Source organism: Microtus oregoni, unplaced genomic scaffold (assembly GCF_018167655.1).
Source record: "Microtus oregoni isolate MIOR12 unplaced genomic scaffold, Mior012 000014F_ref0000157, whole genome shotgun sequence".
Classification (NCBI taxonomy): domain Eukaryota; kingdom Metazoa; phylum Chordata; class Mammalia; order Rodentia; family Cricetidae; genus Microtus; species Microtus oregoni.
Window position 1 is genome coordinate 32,540,353 of NW_024543073.1, and position 24,085 is coordinate 32,564,437.

General features: G+C 40.5%; 1 protein-coding gene across 1 annotated transcript in view; it reads left to right on the forward strand.

The window, feature by feature from the left end:
• Window positions 1-24,085, forward strand: part of Adgrv1 (adhesion G protein-coupled receptor V1) — a 546,438-nt gene that overhangs the window by 8,826 nt on the left and 513,527 nt on the right. The window contains exons 2-6 of the mRNA XM_041663490.1: window positions 14,050-14,231; window positions 18,861-19,010; window positions 19,344-19,439; window positions 21,547-21,651; window positions 23,148-23,261. Of these exons, the coding sequence (XP_041519424.1) occupies window positions 14,050-14,231; window positions 18,861-19,010; window positions 19,344-19,439; window positions 21,547-21,651; window positions 23,148-23,261 (647 nt within the window). The remainder of the gene's footprint in view (window positions 1-14,049; window positions 14,232-18,860; window positions 19,011-19,343; window positions 19,440-21,546; window positions 21,652-23,147; window positions 23,262-24,085) is intronic.

The window sequence follows — 24,085 nt, forward strand, 5'->3', positions numbered from 1 at the left end:
GATTTCTTACCAGCATGGTGCATGGCATCTGGAGTATTTAATTTCATTGAAAAATAATGAAGCTGTTGCTAAATGGGCACCATAGGCGGTGTGGACTTGTTCTTACTTGTTACAGGCCAAGGAGGTCTAAGAATGAATGCATAACGAATCATCAGGTTTTTTATAATCATATTATAGCTTGTACATGCATGGATGTAGGAGCATCTTCTTCTACTGGAGCAGGAGTAGCCGATGGGGGACCATATTCTGGAAGAATACTGACTTCTTTCCCTCAACAGCCATCAACTGACAATAGCTTCTTAGTGAGGGATTGGAACTTCATGATTCACGGGGGAGGAATTGGAAAGAAGGGAATGGATGCTGGATTGGATCAAAACACACTATTTGCATGTATGGAATTCTCAAATAATAAAAAAAATGAACAAAATCTCTGTAGAAAAAAAAAGGTAGGATTAGAAGAAATAATACACGCAACCGTTAACACAGGGCTTAACTTACAGTGTGCATGCTTATTAATTCATCCCCTTAAATTCCTGGAAACGTAATGTCCCCAAGGATGTTTCTGGAAGTAAGACTTTAGGTTGAAACTGCTTTAAGAAACTGAAAGGGAATTTAATTTAAAATTTGTGTGTGTGTTTGTGTGCACGTGCACGCGCCCTCGTGTGTTTGTTCCACTTTAGGCAGGCTGGCTCTTGAGCTCCAGCGCCATTCTCCTCTCTCTGCTTCACATTGCATCATAAGGTGCTGGGTGGGATTTTTGGGGTTCAAAGTTAGATGATCATATTTTGAGGTGAATCCTTTTAACCACTGGGCATCTCTTAGTTCATCCATTTTCAATGTTCTTGATTAATAGACGTTTCTATCATCCCAAACCTAACTGTCTAATCAAGAAGAGTTTGGGTTGTTTTTTAAGTCAGCACTTAACAGAAAACAAAGATGTCATGTCTTTTCAGAGTAGAACGAGAAACAATGAATTTTTGAGTATGTGTAGGCTATAGATTATTAATGTGCTCATAGGAATTTAAAGTAAGAAAACATCTGTTAATGTATTTAAAAGCATGTTTATCTGTTAACGTGTCTAAAAGCATGTTTGTCTGTTAACGTGTCTAAAAGCATGTTTCTCTGTTAACATGTTTAAAAGCATGTTTATCTGTTAACATGTTTAAAGTATGTTTATGAAATCTGTTAACATGTTTAAATGCGTGTTTATATGTTAACATGTTTAAAAGCAGGTTTATCTGTTAACTGTCTAAAAGCATGTTTATCTGATAATGTGTCTAAAAGCATGTTTATCTGTTAACGTGTTTAAAAGCATGTTTATGAAATCTGTTAACATGTTTAAATGCATGTTTATATCTTAATATGTTTAAAAGCATGTTTATCTGCTAATGTGTTTAAAAGCATGTTTATCTGTTAACATATCTAAAAGCATGTTTATCTGTTAACGTGTTTAAGAGAATGTTTATGAAAGTCCAAAAGAGTTAAACTCAATATATTATTAGGCACTTGCCCTTCTGTAAAGAAAACATTCAATAAAACCTAACAAATGACTGATTTAAAATTAAAAATCAGATTTTATGAAACAGTGTTTATGTCTTGACCGAGCTCACTGATCACTACTGATAAAAGCTTCGAGGATTTCCTAGGCTGCAAAGTTTTCATAGTTTGGCAAAGTTGTTTATTGTGAACATTTTGATGCAAAAGAAGTTGGAAATGAAGAGTTCACCGTGGAACTAGTGTGATTCCATAAGTGTGCTTAGCAATCTTTAGTGGATTCATTTTAGCAACTGAAGTTTTATTAAACATTATAGAAACTAATCAAAAATGGGTCTTAGTCATCACACATAAGAATACTGTGCGTGTGTGAGTGCATGCGTGTGTGTGTGAGCGTGCATGCACGTGTGCTTGTGTGTGCATGCATGCATGTGTGTGTGTGCACACATGTGCAGGCCAGAAGGGGGCATCATCTGGAGCTACAGGCTGTTGTGAGTCACCTGTTGTGGGTGATGGGAACTGAGCTCGGGTCCTCTGGAAGAGTAACAAGTGCTCATAGCACTGAGCCTACACTCCAGCCCTGGTGTTGTACTTCGGTATCGTACTTTTAAATGTCAGCTACTGTGGAGTTGGGAAGGCTGAGGCGCGTAATCTCAGGGAGCTTTTCTTTAGAGGTACAAGTACATGGGAAGAGTGTTGCGCAGGCTGAGATGGCATGGTAGCCATTTCTCACCTCTTCAGTGTGCGTGAGATGGATGGAGGACTAAATGGGTACATTACTGCCATTGTCTCAGACTTCTACATCCTGTGGTGGAAATGTTTTTGGTCTAGGCAGGGGTCTCATCAATTTTAAACTTGTCGAGGTTGTAGAAATTGGTGAGAGAATTGAATGTGTTTAGATGCTTTTATTTTGTACCGAGACTTGTGTTTTATCAGGATTTTATTGTGGGAGGAGGAAAGGAAGTGGGGATTTTGATTGATTTATAAAGTAATAAAAAATAAAAATATAATAAATTATGGTTAAAAAGTCAGTTCTTTGTAAGCTAGGGGATTCAGCTTGGGCAAGGAGTTGCTTTTGCCAGTGGTTTGTATCTCAAACTACTTTGTTTTCAACGCCTGCATTTCACTGGAGCTCTGGAAAAGGCACACACTGATACAACTGCAGTTCCTAACACTGACAAATTTTGCCTTTCTTCTTTGCCATTGATAACTGAGCTTGACTGTCTTCTTGATATACTCGGGGAGAGGGAACCTCAATTGAGGAAATGCCTCCATCAAGAATGTCTGTAGAGTGTTTACTTGATTGCTATTGCCATGGGAGGGCCCAGCATATCAGTGGCAGCAATATCCCTAGACAGGTGATCCCGGACTATCTTAAGCACGGTAGCTGGTTGTAAGACTGGAAGCAAATCAGTAAACAGGATTCTCCCATCATCTGCTTCAGTTCCCTTTCTAGGTACCTGCTTTGATTTCCTATCTTGGTTTCCCTTGAAGGTGGATTATAAACTGTAAGCTAAAATAAACTCTTTTCTCTGCTGGTTAATTTTGGCCAGTGTTTTATCACAGCATCCCAGAGCAAATGAGGACAACAGAGATGAATGTAACAGGGACACGAGCATCTACAGTGTCCCCAGAGTACTCTTCCTCTGGGTTTGTGTCTGTTAGGGTGCAGATATATGTTGTACATTGATTTGACTTAAGGGTGGCCATGCAACCTGTCACACTATCTATTACAATGTTTTTTTCAAATACAGGATTGCATTCATCCCCCTTCTGACCTTGTTCAGATTTAGTGGGTTCCTCATGCTTCTTATTGACCTTTCAAGCATTCTGATGTTGCTATGATGGGTGTCCTCCAGTGGGATGGTTTAGGATGCCAGTGATCCTTTCATTTAGTTTCCTGACTGGAAACTGAAGGTCTGGAGCCTAGAACCTGAGCGTAGACATCCCTGACATTACAGGATGGACTTACCTCTCATCTTGTGGCTACCCTGGGGCCACAGCTGCTCCTTGTGGTTTGTTTTGACAGCTGATGAAACTTAAGGCCCAGCATGTGTTCAGTGTTATGAAGCTGGAAAGATGCAAGAGCTACATTTGAAGTGAAGGCTGCTCTGGGTCCCATCACTGCCTCTTGCTTAGGAGGTTCCTGAGGGCTCAACACTCTGGGAGCTTTCAGTGTCTCCAGATAGACGCTTCATGGTGTCTGTGGTAGGATGTCTTCCGAGGCCCTGCCAGCAACACTGTCCATGTTCTGTAAGATCAAATATCTGGGATGACGCAGAAAAGGCATGGCTCACAAGGAGCCTGTGTATGTGTGTATCCGTGTGTCTGTGTCTCTGTGTGTACATGGATGCCTTGTCTCTGCTTTCCAATGTTTGAATGATAAGATCTGAAAAACAATTGTACCTTTCTGTGTGACCCCAGTCTGAGAACACCACTGGGAGTCTACAGCGAGAGCAAATTCTCTGTCAAAATAACAGTGTTTCTTTGACACCATGAAGAAATGTGGGCCTTGACTGCTATAGCCTTGATTTTAGAAAATGATCTGGAAGTCTAGCTTTGAAGAGGTGATTATTCATATTTCTCAAAAAAGATTTATTGTTTTTTATCTCTCTCTCTCTCTCTCTCTCTCTCTCTCTCTCTCTCTCTCTCTCTCTCTCTCTGTGTGTGTGTGTAGGCAGAGGCCAGAAAAAAGTCCCTTGGAGCTGTAAAGCTATGTGACTTGGGTGCTGGGAACTCAATTTGCATCCTTTGGGGGAATCAGCAAGCAACACTCTTAACTACTAAGAGTTCAGGGCCTGATGTGTCATCTCTTAAATCTTGCCCCAAGTAACCTTCCATATATATATATACAATTTAAACTAAAATGTATTCCTCTGGCCTCTGGGTTGGAGCCTCCAAGTTCCCTATGTTTTTCTTTTCTTTGCCTGCTGTAAGCACAGGCAACTCCTCTAGGAAGCATGGGGGCTTATTTTTCAGCAGAACTGGGTGTTTCCAATTCTGATGCAGAAGAGGCTCTGGGAGCACCTGGAGGAAGCCATTCTTTCCCTGTGGGTAACGCTGAATCTCAGGGGAGAAGCACACGTTTTCTTTCACTGGAACTGACTAGAACTGTGCCAAATGACATCATTTCCAGAAAAATCGAAATGTGTGTAAAATTGTAGGATGACCGTTTAGGAAAAGTTATGGGTGAAAAACCTTTAGATTCTTAAGGCCTTTTTTCACAGCGCCAGAAATTATTTTTTAAAATCTTTTCGAAGATGGAGTGGTGCCATCTAATGGTGATACAAGAAATCTTAAGCACTTGATCCTTATTTTTCAAAAGAATTAAAAAGTCAATAGCGTTGCTCCCACCCTAGTGGGGAAGCTGTTGATGACGCTCCTCCAGGGAGAGCAATCTTCTTTGCAGTGTGTTCTCTGATAGATCAATCACACTCCAGCCTCACAACTATGAGGATATGCACAGACAAAGTAGACTTTGTGGGGATGGGAGGCAGGACGTGATCTGGAGAAGTTAGGGGGAGGAATGAGGAGTGGATGTCCTCAATTGTATTATATGCATGTGTCAAATTACTAAAGAATTAATAATTTTTTAAAAAGTCAAGTATATCTTAGCTGTGCCTTGACAGATGCTGTCACTCAGTTGATTTATCACTCCATGGATAAACCTGGATTTACCGAATTGCTTCTAAGGGTGCCTCAAAGTCTTTAGAGTAGTGAGACTTTCATTTTCCACCTCGCAGAAGAGAAATAGAGAAAGAGCAGTTGAAATCCTTGGTTTTCTAGAGTCGCATGGAGCTCTAGTATTGAAGCATCTGAAGAAGCTGCGTCCTTTCTCCTTGGTGTGATGCCCTTATGAGCAGTGTGAATGGCTTTGTCTTTTGTTATGATGCCCTTATGAGCAGTGTGAATGGCTTTGTCTTTTGTTATGATGCCCTTATGAGCAGTGTGAACGGCTTTGTCTTTTGTTATGATGCCCTTATGAGCAGTGTGAACGGCTTTGTCTTCTGCTTCTTGGGAACTCATGCAGATGGGAATGAATGGTATAATGCAAAATGTTAATCTTAATTATTGTGCAATGAACTTAGATACCAGAGGACAGACCTCTGATTTGAAAGAAACCATGCATTTCCTTAGGTAGAACACCACCCTCATTCTCGATAGAACCATTCATTCAGGCGGTGGCTAAAAGTGTTCTTTGTGTCCTGAAGGAATTCATCAGTCTTGGCTTCTTTAGGGGAAAAACGTCTTACAAATACAGCGAGCAAACGTTTACAAAGCTGACTCATGAAATGAAGGCATTTCCAAGGCCCTTTCCGTTCTTTGCTGAATGAGGTCACTCTCTGTGATGCTATTTCTAGAGTATGTGGGAGCAGCAGTGAACTTGACGTGAAGCTTTCTGGGTTAGACACACACTGGTTAGCGTCATACCAGACACCCCGTATCTGCAGCCTGCCGAGCATCTGCTACGTTAGGCAAAACTTATTTATGTCTTTACCTTAGAAGTTTTTTCAAATTTCTGTGAAGCGTCTGCGCTCTTTTTACCAGTAGCGAGCAAAGCTTAATTAAACAGCCTGTTTCTCCAGACCCTGGTGCACCTGTGCTCTCTGTGATGGTGGAAGCAGCTAGCATGCCACTTCTTTTTGGAGACTGCAAGGTTGAGTTTAACTGTAGTATGAAAACAAGAAAAAACAAACAGGGTTTTCATACTCGCCAAATACAAACATCTCAGATTAAGAATTCTTAAAATCTAAATAATTGATGATATGAATGATGAGACTTCTCTCGTTCCACGGGAGTAACTCTATTGTTCTAGAGAACCCCTCAGGAAATGTAATAGAATGCAAGTAATTCTAAACTTGAAAACCCTGCTCCGTCAGGATCATATTTTCGGTGTTAATTACCTGGTGGTCACACTGAGGGAAGATGCTTGCTGAGCCACTGACGCCAGAGGCTGCCGCTGAAAGTGCTGTGCCCCCTTGGTCTGCACTAGCGATGTGGATTTTTTCAGGATACACCTATCACTTGTAAATTTTGTACAATTACTTTATTATGAAATGGTTATAGACAGAGTTAGCCTTCAATTTGATGAAAGGCAACTTTATTTTGTTTGCTAGTGCTGAGGATCAAACCCAGAACATTGGTTGTATGAATCAGGCACTCTAACGCCAAGCCACGACCTCAGCACATGTTTTTTTTTTTTCATAAATGGAATTTGGTTATTATAAAATTGATTGAATCTTGTATTTTATTTTACACTGCTGTTTTGAGTCTTTATTCTGCATATTTATTTTTACCCTATTTCTTTTTTAAAGATAATAAGAATTAATTTCTTCTGGAACCATTTTGAGCAACCATGACCCAGGAACACAGATTTAGGTCATCCCAACTTCCATGTTCCACCCTGAAAACAGTTTTCATATTTTTATAGACGAAAGAAAATCAACTACGCTTTGCCTTTCACATTTCCTAAGGTGTTCGTCAATATGAGCTCTGTAGAGAGCAGCACCAGCCTAGATAGACAAGATCAAACACTCAACAGCAGTAAAAAATATGACATTTAGTGTTACGTGCTGAGTCATCTAAGTGAGAAGTAAAACTTGACACCACCATGATCAAGAAAGACCTGGAAGCCATTGTAGCTGAGAGGCTGTGAGTTCCAACACGTGGGGTCCAATCTGCTGCCCATGTTGAGCAGAGCAGAAAGACACAGTCCTTCTCTCCACAGAGGGAAAAGGGATGATGCAGGCCCTGCTGAAGGCAGACACAGCGGACCCTGGGAACTCTTGGCACATGGAGAGCATTCTCTTGGACCTGTCTTTGTGGCCCAATGTTGTATCCTGTTGGATAAGAAGGACCAAGCAACTTGAGAAATTCTTGTTTTTGTTTTTTTTTTTTTAAACAGATCTTGCCTCAAATTTATTTGTAAAAATAGCATATGGCACTGTTTATAGATTTGATCATCTGCAAATAGTACATAGGGGTGTCATAGCAGTCCAGTTCTCTTCACCTTTTTAATGGGTCCTTCCCAGAGACCAGGGCACCTTGGGGAGTTTGCCTTGGCTTGAACCTTGGGGCCTGGGTTGGTAGAACTGTTGACAAAGGTTTCTGTCCCACCCAGTCCTACAGCCATTCAGTCCCAAAGAAGCACACAGAGGCCTATGTTAATTATAAACTGGTTGGCCTATTAGCTCAGGATTCTTATTAACTAACTCTTACATCTTAAATTAACCCATAATTCTTGTCTGTGTTAGCCATGTGGCTTGGTACCTTTTATCAGTGAGGCATACTCATTTTGCTTCCTCTGTGTCTGGTGATGATTACAGACTGAACCTTTCCTCTTCCCAGAATTCTCCTGTTTTGGTCACCCTACCTATACTTCCTGCCTGGCTACTGGGCAATCAGCATTTTATTAAATGAATACAAGTGACAAAACTTTACAGGGTACAACACTATTGTCCCACAGCATAGAACCTATGACACTATATCATTATACTGGCTGGTTTTGTGTGTCAACTTGACACAAGGTAGAGATATCAGAGAGGAAGAGTCTCAGTTGAGGAAATGCCTCCATGAGATCCAACTGTAGGGCATGTTCTCATTTTGTGATCAGTGAGGAAGGGCCCAGAACATTTGGGGGTGGTGCCATCTCTATGCTGGTGGCCCTGGGTTCTATAAGAAGGTGGCTGAGCCAACTAGGGACAGCAAGCCAGTAAGCAACACCCCTCCACAGCCTCTGCATCAGCTCCTGCCTCCAGGATCCTGCCCTATTTGAGTTTCTGTCCTGACTTCCTTCAGTGGTGAACAGTGGTGTGAAAGTATGAGCCTTCTTCTCCAACTTGCTTTATGGTCATTTTGTTTCTTCACAGCAATAGAAGCCCTAGGACAGCCATGTAGCTTTGAATCTGCTTCCCAAGTTTGGGGTGCGTGACAAAAGCAAGACAGCTGAGTCTGGGGCTGGGCCCTTCAGTGCCTTAGGTTTTACAAGGGCCTCAGTGGTCTCAGCATCTGCACCCATCCCATTGCCTTCGCATTGTTTGCCTGTATCTTTTTTTGGGTCTTTCTTGTGCTTCTTGGCAAAGAGCATGTTCCTCAGGATTTGTATTCTTGGGACTGAGTTTCTTGATGTGGTTTCTGTGCCATTTGGGGGGACTGGCGTGTGTGGTGTGGCTCCTGGCATTGTCCATGTCTGCATGGTGACCTGTGGCTCCTGAAGCTCCTGAAACTGGAAGACAAAGAACAGCTTGAGGAATTCTTGAGGATCTGTTGCTCATGGTCAGTCACTCCTAGCATCTGTGTAAGACAGGGAAATGTACAGGAACACAGTGAGGCTCAACCCTGCTGCCGCTGCTGCCAGAGGATTGTTCCAGTCAATCTTTTCCCCTTCTCTCTCTTATGCGTGTTTGGGTGTTGTGTGCCTTCATGGATAACATTTTTGGGTTTGTTTGTGCCAATATCAGTTTGTAGAACTATTCCAGTGCAGATTTTTTTCTGTTATGTGAGTTTTGCTTGGATTAAATAGGCAAATCTATAAGCCACTGAAAACTAAAAGGACCTGGAAAACATGAGTAGAAAGAACTAATGCCATCCTCATTTAAGTAAATAGTTGCTGTGTTCCCTTCAGTACCTAAAAGTCACTGGCATGCGCCAACCCTGCTGTGTTTGGTTTTTCCAGGTGTCCTGGCTCCTCATGTATGTGGACTGAGTAAAGATGGTAAAAACAACTGTATGAGAAAAGGAAAACTAGCCCATGCGGTGACCTCCATGTGGTGGGGGAGACCTGAGCTGCTTGGTGCTGGCGATTGGGAGGAGCCTCCGTTGGGCTATTGCCACATGGGCTCGCAGTACCACTACGTGGATGTTAGTAGCTAAATATTGATGTCGAAAGTGACAGAGTTGAATCCAACATAGAAAACAAAAAACAAATAGGTGTTTACTGATCTGTGCATGTGGGCGGGTGGATGTGTACTTGTCACAGCATGCCTGTGATTAGAGAATTGCTTGCAGTAATCTATTCTCTCCTGCCTTGTGGATTTCAGGGATCAAGCGCTGATTGTCACGTTTATAGTAAAGAATCTTTACCCAGGGCACCATCTCACTGGCCCATAAAAGTGATTTATTGTCATAACCTTTGAAAATCCTGGGTAAGGCTGAATCCAGAAGCTTCATCTCGACTACTGAGTCATTGCTTCTCCCTATCTCTTCATCTGAGCTGGCTTCTTGTCACTGTGAGGGGCAGTTGCTCTAACCATCACAGTCCAGACACGGAGAATTGACATTTCAGGGCTTGAGCAAAAGTTCGCAAGCTCTGTCTTGATTTTGATTCTCTACACCCAGCTCATGTGCCTATTCCTGCGGGTATCTTGGAGTCTAGGATCATGCCTTAAAAACTTGGGTCCTCAGTGATTAGCAGAGGGATTATTCAATGCAGAATAGTCTCTCAAAAACACAAATCCTATAGCAAGTTGTATGGTATGTCTCAAAGCATTCAATTTATATTTTAAGAGCTACTCAAATATATTTCAAATTTTAATTCTCTTCTTGCAGAATTAGGTGACTTGGATAGAATGAACATGACTGCAAGAATTTAATCACCTATATCTTTGTACCACTGTGTTATTATGACAAGCCAAACATCATAGTTCCATCTGGGAAATAAGCAAGAATGTATGTTAATTCTCTAGTCTCTGCCCATGGCAGGAGTTCTGTGGAAGGACGAGCAATCTATTGGCAGCAACAGTTATGATATCCTCTGAGTAATACCAAGCAAGAGAGGGAGGCATGAGAAGACACGGTGGTTGGAGATGATTTGAATGCTGTAGTTCTGTGTCTTTCTGGAGAGAAATGAGGATGTCAACAAAGCTAAAATTGTTCTCTTATGATTGTGGCAGAATATGAAGTCTTTAAACATATACTGTCAAAAATTTATTTTATGAATGCATTTAAAATAAAAACAAAAGGGCATTTTAAATATTTTTATCAAATCTAAGAGAAAAAAGTGACCTGAAACATTAGTCATATTTATAATAATGCCATTAACTAATATTTGGTCTTCTGAGTTTAATCAAAAGACATTTTCATATAATCAGTTTTTAGTATGATAGCAGAAAATGTTCTTAGCAACTCTAAAACACATACTTCCGTGCTTTGGTGCAGTTATGACTGCCTTCTAAAGGAAACTTCATTTTCATTGCTTTGTTTCATCTTTTATCTATTCATGTGCCAGCTTTGCCCGACAACCTTTCTTATTGTGTGAAAGATGTAAGCAGAGAGATGCAATTAGCAATGATGTCATGCAGTCTGAGGCATTTCCAATCACGCCTGTTGGTTCCTTTGGCATAATTTCAAAACTCATTGCTGTGGGCCAATTTAAAATGAATTTCCTGAGATAAACATGAGATCTGTGTGCTCTAATTGCTTGGGAGGTTGTAAGAATCCAGTATTTGAGTTCACTGATCTTGATATGAAAAGGTGCTGTTAAATATTTAAAGTGCTGGAGGGACCTGCAGTGTCATGAGTACCTCTAACGTGCATTAGAATAACAAGGGGAAGCTTTTGGAAGGTCATGGCAGTTTGGGTGTGTTACACGACTTTAAAGTATTTAAATGCTTGGAAACACATAGAATGGTCAGTCTGTTACTAAGGAGGGAACAAGAAACTTTTAGAAATAAATTAAGAGGCTGACTGGATGGTTTCTGGGTAGAGAGTAAAGTCCTGCCTGTCCATTGACACACACTGACAGTGTACTTCCACTAACTTGTCCATGTCTTAGTTTCTACAGCTGTAGATGAGGCTTATGGTTCTTGAACCTTTTAGTGATATTGTGGGAACTGAATGCATTCACACATGAAAAATACTCAAATAACGTTGTATAGATAAAATAGTTGCTGTTGGGACCATTAGGTCATTACAATTTTTTAAAGATGAAGGGAATCTTAAAGTACAACACCAGAGGAGGCAGAAAAGTACAGGGAGAAAGGAAGTGATATGTTCCCATCCGTGGCTCTGAAACAGCAGTTAACTTCCAGTTACAGATGTGCGCTTTTCATGGCCCCGCTAAGACCTGGTAGTTTGAGCAGTGTGGTTATAAGTGTACCAAGTGTACTCTGCACTTGCATTAGAGCAGATAAGGACTGTGATAAACTATAGGTTCCGGGACCCAGCCCCGATGTTTCAGATCAGGAGTTCCGGGTGGGAACTGGCTTCGCACGAAGTGCAGGGTCTACAGCTTTGAGAGCTGCTCAGCGTGGGGTGCCCTCTCCTCAGGCTGTCTTCTCATTCTCAGTCCTGCCCACCCTGGATCTCAGATGACCATTTTAGTTCTGCAGCTCAGATTCTCTGATATCTTGTGCTCTGATGTTTGTCTCCTTTAACAACATAAAGCTGTTCTTTCCCTAACACCTGTGCTGTGAGTTGTCCTCCTCACCCTCCCAATCCTTATTGTCATTCTGTCTAGGTCACTTCTTTCTCGTGGCTTGTCATACTTACTCTGGGAAGTCTCTCTAGCATTAGATTCCAAAGATCTTTACTTTGCAGTAGCTTAAGGAACAGATTTAAAAAACAAACAAAAAACTTGTACAAACAAACAAACAAACAAACAAACAAAAAGCTCCAAGTCCCTGCATCTCTGACCCCTGGTCTATGTTCTCTGGACTCCATTTGAACTCTGTGCCTCCATTTGTGTGACTTTCCAATTACCAGTCATGTAAGACATCACCAAGCAACCTGGAAGTGCTTGTCAGAATACCCTGGACAGGAAATATTCCAATCATTCTAAAATATTTCAAGGATTCATGCATTGATGCTCCTCACGTATGAAGTCATGTGAAGCCGTGGAGAAATACCACATGTGGAATTTCATTGTGTTTTGAGTAAGGAAAGATTAAAGGGAACCGTTTGGCTCCTGGAGTAGGTACAGCGACCCTGCTTTAGAACAGTGCCCTTTAGAAGACACAAATGTGTTATGTTCGTGTGACTGGTCACATAGATCCATTGGAATCTTAATGATCCAGGAGATAAATTGCTCTCATTTCTAGAGGTGCATCTACATTACAAAACAGTAGGCTTCCAGGAGGCCACTGCAGGGTTGTGCTTTTCAAAGCTCTTGAGTAGCAGGCACACAGCACAGAGTAGAAACAACATTTCTGTCTCATAAACACAGGAATTGTAGTACAAAGAAAAAAATAGAAGTTACGGAAAAGGAGTGCATTTGGCTGAATTTGCTTATTCTAAAGCCACATTGACATTGTTCTAAGAAGTGTTGGTAGTTTAGCTAATAAAATTAGTGAAAGAAAGTTACATCTTTGAAGGATTGATACTTTCAAATAATTGTTTTTAAAACTCAGGAAGAGTCAAGGAAAATATAGACATCAACCAAAAAAGTTTTAAATTTTATCTTTAATTATTTTAAAAATTTTAAAAAAGTTTTATAATTTATCTTTAATTATTTAGTTTTGGCTGTCACTTAACAAATTTTATTTGGAAAAGATGGTTTTAAATTTTTTTTTTGCATGGTATTCTTAGGCTTTTTAAGAGATGAAGTGGTAAGTTTCAGTAAGTTAAAAACAACTATTGCTCCATATTTTAATAAAATAATTTGTATAAGTGTGTTAGGATGTAGAATTTTGCTATACATTATACAATGTTTAAGTCAAATTACTGATTTATCTTTCTTTTGGTGAAAGCATCCAAAATTCTAGCTTTTAAATTTAAATAATAATATTATTAATTGTCTGATAATTTCATACAATGTGTCTGATTATCCATACTCCTCAACTCCTTCCGCCTTCTTTATCCTCATCTGCACACCCACCAATTTCGAGTTTTCTTTCTTATTGTTTTTCGCTGTGTATTACCTACTGCTCTTAGGAGTGGGGCTTGCCCTGGAGTGTGGTTGACCTAGCAAAGGTCATCATTAAAGAAAACAGACTTTCTGCTACTCAGCAGCTATCCAATCAAATGGCACTGGCTCCCCAGCTAACCGGGGATTTCATGCTGGCCCCTGTGCCTCAGAGATTTTTGTCTGGCTGGATTTGAGCAGGTCTTAGGAACACCTAGAGTTCATATGTCTGTGTCGGGAAAAGCACCATTTGCTTGAACTTATCCACCACTCTCACTGTTGGCTCCTAAAAAACCTTTTCTTTCCAGTGGTCTGCGAGCCTTGTGGGGAGGGTGTGATATAAAGTGCTCCTAGGGCTAAGTACTCCACGGTGTCTACAGGGTGACCAGTTGTCGGCTACTGCAAGAGGAAGCTTTCTCTGATGGAGGCCGACCGAGAGATACACTGACATGGGTTAATAAGTCATTTGGGATCATTAAAAAAGCAAATTTAATATAGTTTATAACTATCTTGATGTAGAAGATACATGCAAAAAGGTAGTTTTAAATAGTAAAAGGAAAAACATAGCAAATCTCCTATCATCACACATTCTACTTGGATGTCTTAATAGGTGTTATATTTATGTCTGTCTTAATTGCTTATTTTTTAATTCTTTGTAACACTGAGAACAAAATCTTATCATTTAGCCTTATGACTTTGTTTCTTGTTTGTTCTAGGGATGATCTCTTCATATTTATTAGTAAGCCTGCCAGCTTTGCTGATCTCTTTTGTATCTGGAGAAGCAGAAATAAGATTTTCTGGACAAACCGAATTTTTTGTTAATGAAACAAGTACTACAGTCATTCGCCTTGTCATTGAAAGGCTAGGAGAGCCAGCAAATGTTACTGCGATCGTATCGGTAAGAAAGTACCGCAGCCCTAATTGTTAAAAATGAATGTGTAGGACAATTTTTAGCATGAATAGAAACAAAGTCTTGAACTGTTTGAGATGCTGAGTGTGAGTTTCATTGTGACAAATGACTGGAGAATGAATTACTGTATCTAAATCTGATGGGGGGAGGGTTTCAGAGACCGACCCAGTGTTGCTATGGACATCTGACAGGCGTTTGCAAAGATAAAGGCTAATTATCTTAAGTCATTTATGTGTGTGTTTTTTTTTTAAAACAAAACTAGTTTATTTTATTTTGGGTTATTTGAACTTTAGCATCTTTAGTCATTCATCATCAGGTGACTTAGATAAAAATATATGCAATATTTAAAAGACACAAATAACAGAAAAAAAAGAGAAACCCTACGTTCAGTTGTTAGAGAGTCATTGTTGTTGGAGAAATGAAATATATTAACTTCACAAAAAGTTAAGTAGATTATGTAAATTCTTTAGTATATAAAATTTGTTCGGATTAGATGTTTAATGTTATGTGTTTGGATCTATTTTGCCCAGAAAGCAATGCCATATGACCAATAAGGATGTTGCTATATTAGGGGCTCAATGTACTTTAAAACTTTGGGGCAAAAATAGTGTTTATGTTTGTGTGCACATGTACATAGTGCTACGAGTACACACACTCTTCTGTGTGCATACGAGTACACACACACTCTTCTGTGTGCATAGGCCAGATCAATGTCGTGTGACACTTCTATATCACTCTTGCCTTATTTTTTTTCTTTTTTTATTGAGAAAAGGAAAAAAACAAGTTTCCGCCTCCTCCCAGCCTCCCATTTCCCTCCCCCTCCTCTCACCCTTCTCCCCCTCCCCCTACTCCTCTCTACCTCCCTCTCCAGTCCAAAGAGCAGTCCGGGTTCCCTGCCCTGTGGAAAGTCCAAGGTCCTCCCCCCTCCGTCCATATCTAGGAAGGTGAACATCCAAACTAGCTAGGCTCCCACAAACCCAGCACATTAAGTAGGATCAAAACCCCATGCCATTGTCCCTGGCTTCTCATCAGCCCTCATTGTTCGCCATGTTCAGAGAGTCCGGTTTTATCCCATGCTTTTTCAGTCACAGTCCAGCTGGCCTTGGTGAGCTCCCAATAGATCAGCCCCACTGTCTCAGTGGGTGGGTGCACCCCTCGTGGTCCCGACTTCCTTGCTCATGTTCTCCCTCCTTCTGCTCCTCATTGGGACCTTGGGAGCTCAGTCCAGTGCTCCAGTGTGGGTCTCTGTCTCTTATCTCCATCCATCACCAGATAAAGGTTCTATGGTGATATGCAAGATATTCGTCAGTATTGCTATAGGATAGGGTCATTTCAGGTTCCCTATCCTCAGCTGCCCAAGGAACTAACTGGGGACATCGCGTTGGGCTCCTGGGAGCCACTCTAGGTTCAAGTCTCTTGCCAGCCCTAAGGTGGATCCCTTAACTAAGAATTGTGCTTCCGTGCTCCCCTATCCAACCTTCCTTTATCCCAATCATCCTTTTCCCCCAAGTTCCCCCCATCTTCCCCTTCTCCCTTTTCTCTCCCCATCTCCCCTTACCCCCATCCCACCCCACCCCCAAGATCCCAAATTTCTCCCCGGCAATTTTGTCTACTTCCCATAGCCAAGAGGATAACTATATGTTTTTCCTTGGGTTCACCTTCTTACTTAGCTTCTTTAGGTTCACCAATTGTGGACTCCGTGACCCTTATTTATGGCTAGAAACCAATTATGAGTGAGTACATCCCATGTTCATCTCTTTGGGTCTGGGTTACCTCACTCAGTATAGTGTTTTCTATTTTCATCTATTTGCATGCAAAATTCGAGAAGTCATTTTTTTTTACTGCAGCGTAGTACTCTAATGTGTATATATTCCACACTTTCTTCATCCATTCTTCCATTGAAGGGCATCTAGGTTGTTTCCAGGTTCTGGCTATTACAAATAATACTGCTATTAACATAGTTGAACAAATGCTCTTGTCATATGATAGGGCATCTCTTGGGTGGGCACAGGAGATCGCTTCCTATGTATAACCCCAGCAGCACAGACATTAAGGGCAACATTGAATAAATGGGACCTACTAAAACTGAGAAGCTTCTGTAAAGCAAAGGACACTGTCACTAAGACAAAAAGGCAACCTACTGGCTGGGAGAAGATCTTCATCAACCCCGCAACAGACAAAGGTCTGATCTCCAAAATATATAGCGAACTCAGGAAACTAGACTTTAAAATGCTAATTAACCCAATTAAAAAATGGGGCACTGAACTGAACAGAGAACTCTCAACAGAAGAAGTTCAAATGGCCAAAAGACACTTAAGGTAATGCTCAACCTCCTTAGCGATCAGGGAAATGCAAATCAAAACAACTTTGAGATATCATCTTACACCTGTCAGAATGGCTAAAATCAAAAACGCCAATGATAGCCTTTGCTGGAGAGGCTGTGGTGGAAGGGGTACCCTCATCTATTGCTGGTGGGAATGCAATCTTGTGCAACCACTTTGGAAATCAGTGTTTCGGTTTCTCAGGAAATTCGGGATCAACCTGCCCCTGGACCCAGCAATACCACTCTTGCCTTATTTTTTTTTTTTTTTTTTTTTTTTTTTTTTTTTTTTTTTTTTGGTTTTTCGAGACAGGGTTTCTCTGTGGTTTTGGAGCCTGTCCTGGAACTAGCTCTTGTAGACCAGGCTGGTCTCGAACTCACAGAGATCCGCCTGCCTCTGCCTCCCAAGTGCTGGGATTAAAGGCGTGCGCCACCACCGCCCGGCTCTTGCCTTATTTTTAAAGAGAGTCTCTTAGTGAACCTCCCACTCTCCAGTCACACTCACAGACTGACAAGAGTGGGTGGTTAGTTATCATCAGGATCTGTGGTATCCACCATCCCCAGCACTAAGGTGAGAAACTACAGTATTTCTTTTCTTTCTTTCTTTTTTTTTTTTTAAAGCCTACAGCATGCGGTATTCCCAGGCAGTCTCTCATCCAAGTACTAACCAGGCCCGACCCCGCTTAGCTTCCGAGATCAGACGGGCACATTCAGGGTGGTATGGCTGTAGACAAACTAAAGGATTTCTACCCTGGGCTTTTTACCTGGTGCTGCACTGAAATCTGCATGCCTTCAGGGCAGGCAGTTTATCAGCCACCCCATCTCTCAGCTCTTCCAAAGTGATTCTTTAACAATATGTTAAATTATGTTGTAAACTATTGTAAAAAGAAAAAGAGAAGAAAAACTATTGATAGAATAAACCCAAGGTTATAATTTTATTCGCTTTAGTTTCTGTTTAATTTGACATGTATGTATACATTCACTGACTTTGTTTCTTGTTCTAGTGTATGCACGCTGTATGTGACAGTTACTTTATCCTTTTCAGGTTGCAGTATTTTGCTTTTCTTGGCAGATTATTGTATTCTAAACATTTCTCCATTGTTTTTCATTGATGTTGCCTTCAGGTTTTGCTATCTATATTGAATGTCATCCGGAAGAGTTGTTTCTATACATGACTAGATGACTGTTTCCCTGGATTGTGTGTCCATTCTCATAGAGTAGATTAAAGTATTTCTGTGTATGCTCAGTGCCTCTTGATAATACTTTCTGAAAAATTGCAATTTTCCATAGCAGGTTGTAAGAATTAGTTTTCCAACACCCTCTCAACGCTTTCCAACTTATTTTGATTTCTCAACTGTTTAAAACTTTTTCTTTCTTTCTTTCTTTCTTTCTTTCTTTTTTTTTTTACAAATTAGAACTAGACAGTGACTAAACTTTCCAAAATATGTTCTGATTGCTCATTTGCACTAAATAATTTTCCCTAGTGGTTAAAGTATTAATTTTGAGCTCTGGTGAAAAAGCTGTCATTTGACTATGTGCTTCTTTATAATATTGGAATTATCACGGTGTTGAGAGTTGTCTTAGCAGTGTTGCCTCCACAGATTAAAATCTTAGGAAGTTTTATACTGATTAAAACTTGGGGTCGCTACTTCAATTGTTGTGGATATTCTAAGTACAATTAGAGGGTGAAAGTTTTGGACATAATTTTTTTAACCCTTTGGGAAAACAATAGCACCACCTCAATTTTACAAGCTGCTTCCGACCCCTCTGTTGTAAGCTTTAACCATTACATGTCTTGCTAGGCTGTAGACTATACCAAATCAGTTAAGAGACAGAGGAAAAAAATAACATTGCTTTTCTATTAAATTAATGGTTTTTTTTGTGTGTGTGCAATCAACTTTGATTCCCCTATATTAAGAACTATTTTATATGTAATTATATATTTCTGTGATTTGTATTTTTTAAATTTTATCGTATTTATTTATTTATGTGTGTCTGTGGACACACAGGTAGAGTTTTGAGGACAATTTGCTGAAGTTAATCTTCCACCACGTGAGTCCGGAATGGACCCCAGGTCATCAGTCTTGACTGCAAGTACATTTGAACCATCTTGCTGGCTCTCTAATAATTTTTCAGAAGATAAATCATACATTTTGCTCAACATTTGTCTTTGGATATTCTATTATACATGTCGATGCCCTTTGATTTATCCCTTTCGTCTCGACTGCTGTCTGGAGCGCCAGTTTAGCTTCCCCAGCTCCTCGTTAAGTGAGGATGTTCTCCTTTGCTCTTGCTAGCTGAACGGAGAAGACACTGGTGACTTTTTTGACACATATGCTGCGGCGTTTATCCCTTCTGGAGGAACAAACCGGACCGTGTATATAGCCGTGTGTGATGACGATCTTCCGGAGCCTGATGAAGTTTTCACCTTCCTCTTGATGTTACAGGTAAGCTTATTCCCTTTCACCTTGAATTCACAGAATGTCTTCTAACGCTTGAAAATCTATTAATTAGTAATAAGTCAAGGGATATGTATCATGGTGGTTTTCGTAGATCTCCTTGACAGATGTACAGCAGCGTGGATGAGGGTTTGTTTATAGGAGCCTGTGCTCCTTGCCGGTAGACACACCACTGAAGATCTCTTCCTCCTCAAAGCTGCTCCCTGCCCGTAGATGTTAGAGAGGGGTGGTTTATTCATGCTCTTAATAATTAAAGACAGAAATTCTGCTGAAAGACTTTTTCTAATATTTAATTTATTAATTTGTTTATTTTCACTTTAGAAACCCTCAGCAAATGTGAAACTTGGATGGCCAAGGACGGCAACTGTGACAATATTATCAAATGACAATGCGTTTGGAATTATTTCCTTCAGTGCGGTATGCTTACAGTGTGCAGATTGGAATGGTTGCAAGATACTACTACGTTCAGTTTTTTTTTAACTGATTTTTTTTGATGTTGACTAGCACTACTCTGTTGTGATTTTTGATTAAACCTGACACCAGCTCCATAGCGACTCTACATTCTGTGTATTTACACTGTTGCACATTGAGGTATTTGTGCTCAGGACCCACACTTTCAGTATCCATTTCTGACCATTGACTTGGTCGTTGCCTGGCTTTTCATGTGGATGTGCTTTTGGGTTTTTATTATGTATTATTTCAAATGCCATTTAATGAAGTCTGACCTGCCATCAGGATGGCCTACCGGTCAAAGACACTGTGTTCAGGAAGTCCGGTCTGTTTTTCCAGACTCTATGGAGTAAGTGTGATGTGAGACAAACAGCGAACTTAAGATTAACCCGCAAATATGACAGCTCTTTCAATTCAATTCTCATATCAATTCATATTCTCTTATATAGAATAGTCTCATTTTTAGTTCTCATATCAATTCATATTCTTTTAAATTGTCTCTCCTCATATTCAGTTCCCTTATTAATTCATATTTCATGGAAGTTAAAACTCTGAGATTCTGTTCAGTGTATTTCTCCTTCTCCATCAAATTCTCGTTCTTCTAGCCCATCCCATTTTCAGAAACAAAAACACAAGTCTCTCCTAGAGAGAAAGTGTTTCTAGCTCCTGAGCTAAAATTAAAGGTTGTCTTCAACACAACTGGTTTTGGATACCAAGTTAGAGGCTATAATAATCTTCCTGATAATCTTTTTGAATTCCGTTGCTAAGCAACATTGAAAATTCTGCTGCCACAGTCTCTAGCGTTTTATTTATTTCCACTTCCAGCACCTGCGCTTGTGTGCCTTGTGTCACAGCTCTGTAAAGTCATCTTTGAAACAAGGCAAGCTGTAGATAAATGTGCTCTTTATGCTTGTCTTTCTTAAAAGGGGGTTTTCCTAACTTAAGTTTAGTAGATATTTGGGAGCCTACAAATGTATTGTCATTATAAATGTTAATTACATTAATTAGCAATTCTCGAGTGAAGGGACCATAACGCACCAAGTTCTTCTGTCTGATTTATTCATACATTCATACTTACCTCTGAGCCTCATACTCATGTGTCTAAAAGTTGCTTCTCTTTTCTTTGTCCTCCCCTCTTTTTCTTTCCTCTCTCTTTCTTCTGACGTTATGAGCCACCAGCTGTGGGAATGAGTACTAGTTACTGGGTTTGGTTGCAGCGCTACTAGGCCTCCTCTGACAGACTCCTTATGCGCTCCATGTCACAGTAGGTACTCAAGACTGCTTCCATCTCTAGCCTTTTAACAATTTTATTGATAATGAACATGGCATCGATACATTGATAGCAGTCAACGGTTATTGGATACTCAGCATACGTCAGGAAGTAGGAAAAATTCTGGATGTAAATTATCTCATCGAGTCTATCCCACACCTGTGAGGCAGGTGTTCCTAGCCCCAGTAACTGATGGCTGTGACGCAGTCGCTTCTAGAGATGCTCACTGCTGCCCTGGGACATGGGGGCTCCTTTTCCCCATCTGTCCTGTCTCAGCCATCTCGAGACAGCGTGTTCCAACACTTGAAGTCCTCCCTGGTTTTCCTCTGAACTGATTTTCTTTCTGGTTCTGAAAGTCAGTCATAGCTGTCTGTTTTCAGTGACAGCTGACTAATTATGAGGCAGGGGGGCTTGAGAACAAGTAGCCCCAGTGAGTCACGAGCTTGGTCATAGCGTGTAACTTATTCTTGTGGCCTTCTGAGCTCTGTGAGCATTTTAATATATTATCCTTTAGTTGAGAAGCCTCTAAGATTCCTCAGAGCAAGCACTAGCAGGGCCAGGAAGCCTGTCACTGAATGCTTTGTTTTCTTTTTACACTGCTCTTCTAATTTCACCAATTTTTTTTGTCATCTACAGTTTATTGATGCTAGGAATACACAGTGTAAGATACAGTCTGAATTGATTTGCGGTGGAATTTAGCATTACTTTAGCATTTATCATTTCTAAGGCGACAGTTTTACCACCTCCTGCCTTTCTCTGACTGATCAATGTCTGATCAATGATTGTCTTTGTTCTTTCCCATAGCCTTCATCAATCTCAGTGATTGAGCCAAGGAGCAGAAATGAATCTGTACCTCTAACTCTCATCAGGGAGAAGGGGACCTATGGAATGGTCACTGTAACTTTTGATGTAAGTTTACTTTGAAATAATTTTAGATGATAACAAGTTAAGCGTTCATATCAGACGATTGCTATTTAAAAACACTAAAGTCTTCTGTACAATAAATATCACACTTAAAATTAACTAAAGACAAATACATTTGCTTTTATACACTTCATGGTGAATAGAAAAGTGTTTTCCTTGCTGCTTTCATGTATTGAGTTTCCACAAGACTTTCCCCTCCCCCTTCCCATCCCTCCAGCTCTTCTTAGCCACCCCCTGGTTCTCTTTCAAATTTGTGGCTTCTATTTCTTTAACTGTTGCTACAATATGTATTTTTTTTGTTTAAATGGTTATAAGCACAACTTGTGGACCTTTTTGTATTGCCCTATGCCCTGTGCTTATACTGATAATTGCCGTGATTCAGGCTACCCTGTCCCCCCAGCACTCAGCCTCTCTCTTGATCTCCTTCATTTTTCCTCTATAAAACTTATGTCTCCATGCTGCACACGAATATTAACTTCCATGTCATTTATTGTTGTCTGCTGACTAGAAGTCCCCTATGGGAGGAGTTTGTGTTACAGCTTTTGTATTCGCAGCCTGGCAGATGAGGCACGTGCTGCTCACGTGCTTCAATGAATGAGGTTGCACCTTCTCACGCCCCCTGCAAAGTAGACGCTCTCTTTCCCACTTTAAAGATGAGGAGAACGCAGCACAGAGTTGTTGGGCATCTTGCGCAAGGTCACATAGCCAGTGACGGAGCTGGAACTGGATCCCATTTCTCCAGGGAATTTCCTGGTCATTGATATCATTCTTCTCAAGAAGATGGGTTTCTACACTTTCCCCTTAGGTTTACTACAACAGTTAAAAAACAAAACAAAACAAAACAAAAACAAAATCAAAAAACCCAAACCTTAGAAAACACAGAGTACTCTAATCATAGTCAAGGTGAATAACGGCATTGCAGACCTTGACGTAATTAGGAAGGCGGTCTCTCATGTGAGCTTACATGTCTTTTTTTTTTTAAAAAGGTTTGTTTATTTATAATGTATACAGTGTTCTGTCTGCATGTGTGCCTGTAGGCCAGAAGAGGGCACCAGATTTCATTACAGATGTTTGTGACCCCACCATGTGGTTGCTGGGAATTGAACTCAGGACCTCTGAGTTCTCTCTCTCTCTCTCTCTCTCTCTCTCTCTGTTTCTCTTTCTCTCTCTGTTTTTGGTTTTTCCAGACAGTGTTTCTCTATGTAGCTTTGGAGCCTGCCCTGGAACTAGCTCTTGTAGACCACGCTGCTTCGAACTCACAGAGCTCTGTCTGCCTCTGCCTCCCAAGTGCTGGGATTAGAGGCGTGCGCCACCACCACACAGCCAGGCAGAGCTCTTAGGCACCGAACCAGCTCTCCAGCCCCTCATTTGTCTTTTGTAAACTATCTTTAAGCTTAAGAAGTTTGCCAGACTCACATGACAGTAATGACATGTTTTTTGGATGCTGTATTTAACTGGTGGTACTGTTCATGTCTTCGCAGGTGTCAGGTGGCCCAAATCCCCCTGAAGAAGACTTGACTCCCATTAGAGGAAATATCACCTTCCCCCCTGGCAGGGCCTCTGTAATCCACAACTGGACAGTACTGGATGATGAGGTCAGCCAGTGCTAAGTATGCAGAAGACACAGGCTCTGTGACAGAGACTTGTAGAGGGCTGTTTGTCTAATATTAGATTGTATTTACTATTTGAAAGTATTCAGGAATGCAGTCTTTTGGAAATTAATGTCTTATATCCATTCATGCTTCAACCATGAGTAACAAGCTGTTATTTGGGGATACAGCTCACAAATCCCTGATTTATTCCATATTAAATTGTGCTTACAGGGCTGGGATGTGGGGAGGCATTTGCCTACTACATAGACATCCCCAGTGTCTAATGAATTTAAATACTGATTAAAAATTAAATATAAGGTAAAGATTGAAGAATTTTTATAATGACTGTTTTATTTTTTTATTAATCATTTACTTACTATTTGAACAGAGATATGGGTGCTTATCTAGCAATTGTGTTTTAGTACAAGTTTAAGAAAAATTCTACTGCAATTGATACTTTTTTTAGGTTATCTTGTTTGTTTACTAGTGTATGTGTGCACATGTGTGTGCATTGCACACGTAGTTTTGGGAATCAATCCCAAGTTACCCATCTGCATGGCATTTTTAACTGATGAACCATCTTGATGGCTTCTTTCTTTAGATGTTTTTAGTTTTGCTGTCATGAAGATTTTATGGTTAGATTTTACATGTAGTCCACTGAGGACTTAGATATATGCTATAACACAATTGCAGAGGCAACCCCAAATCTGAACAGTAGTGTGTAAGGATGTTCTTCATGAGCCAGTAAAATCAAAACAAAACACCCGCCCTCCCCAAGCATGCAAAGGAATCCAGATATTGCTAAAGAAGCAAAGACAGGAAAAATA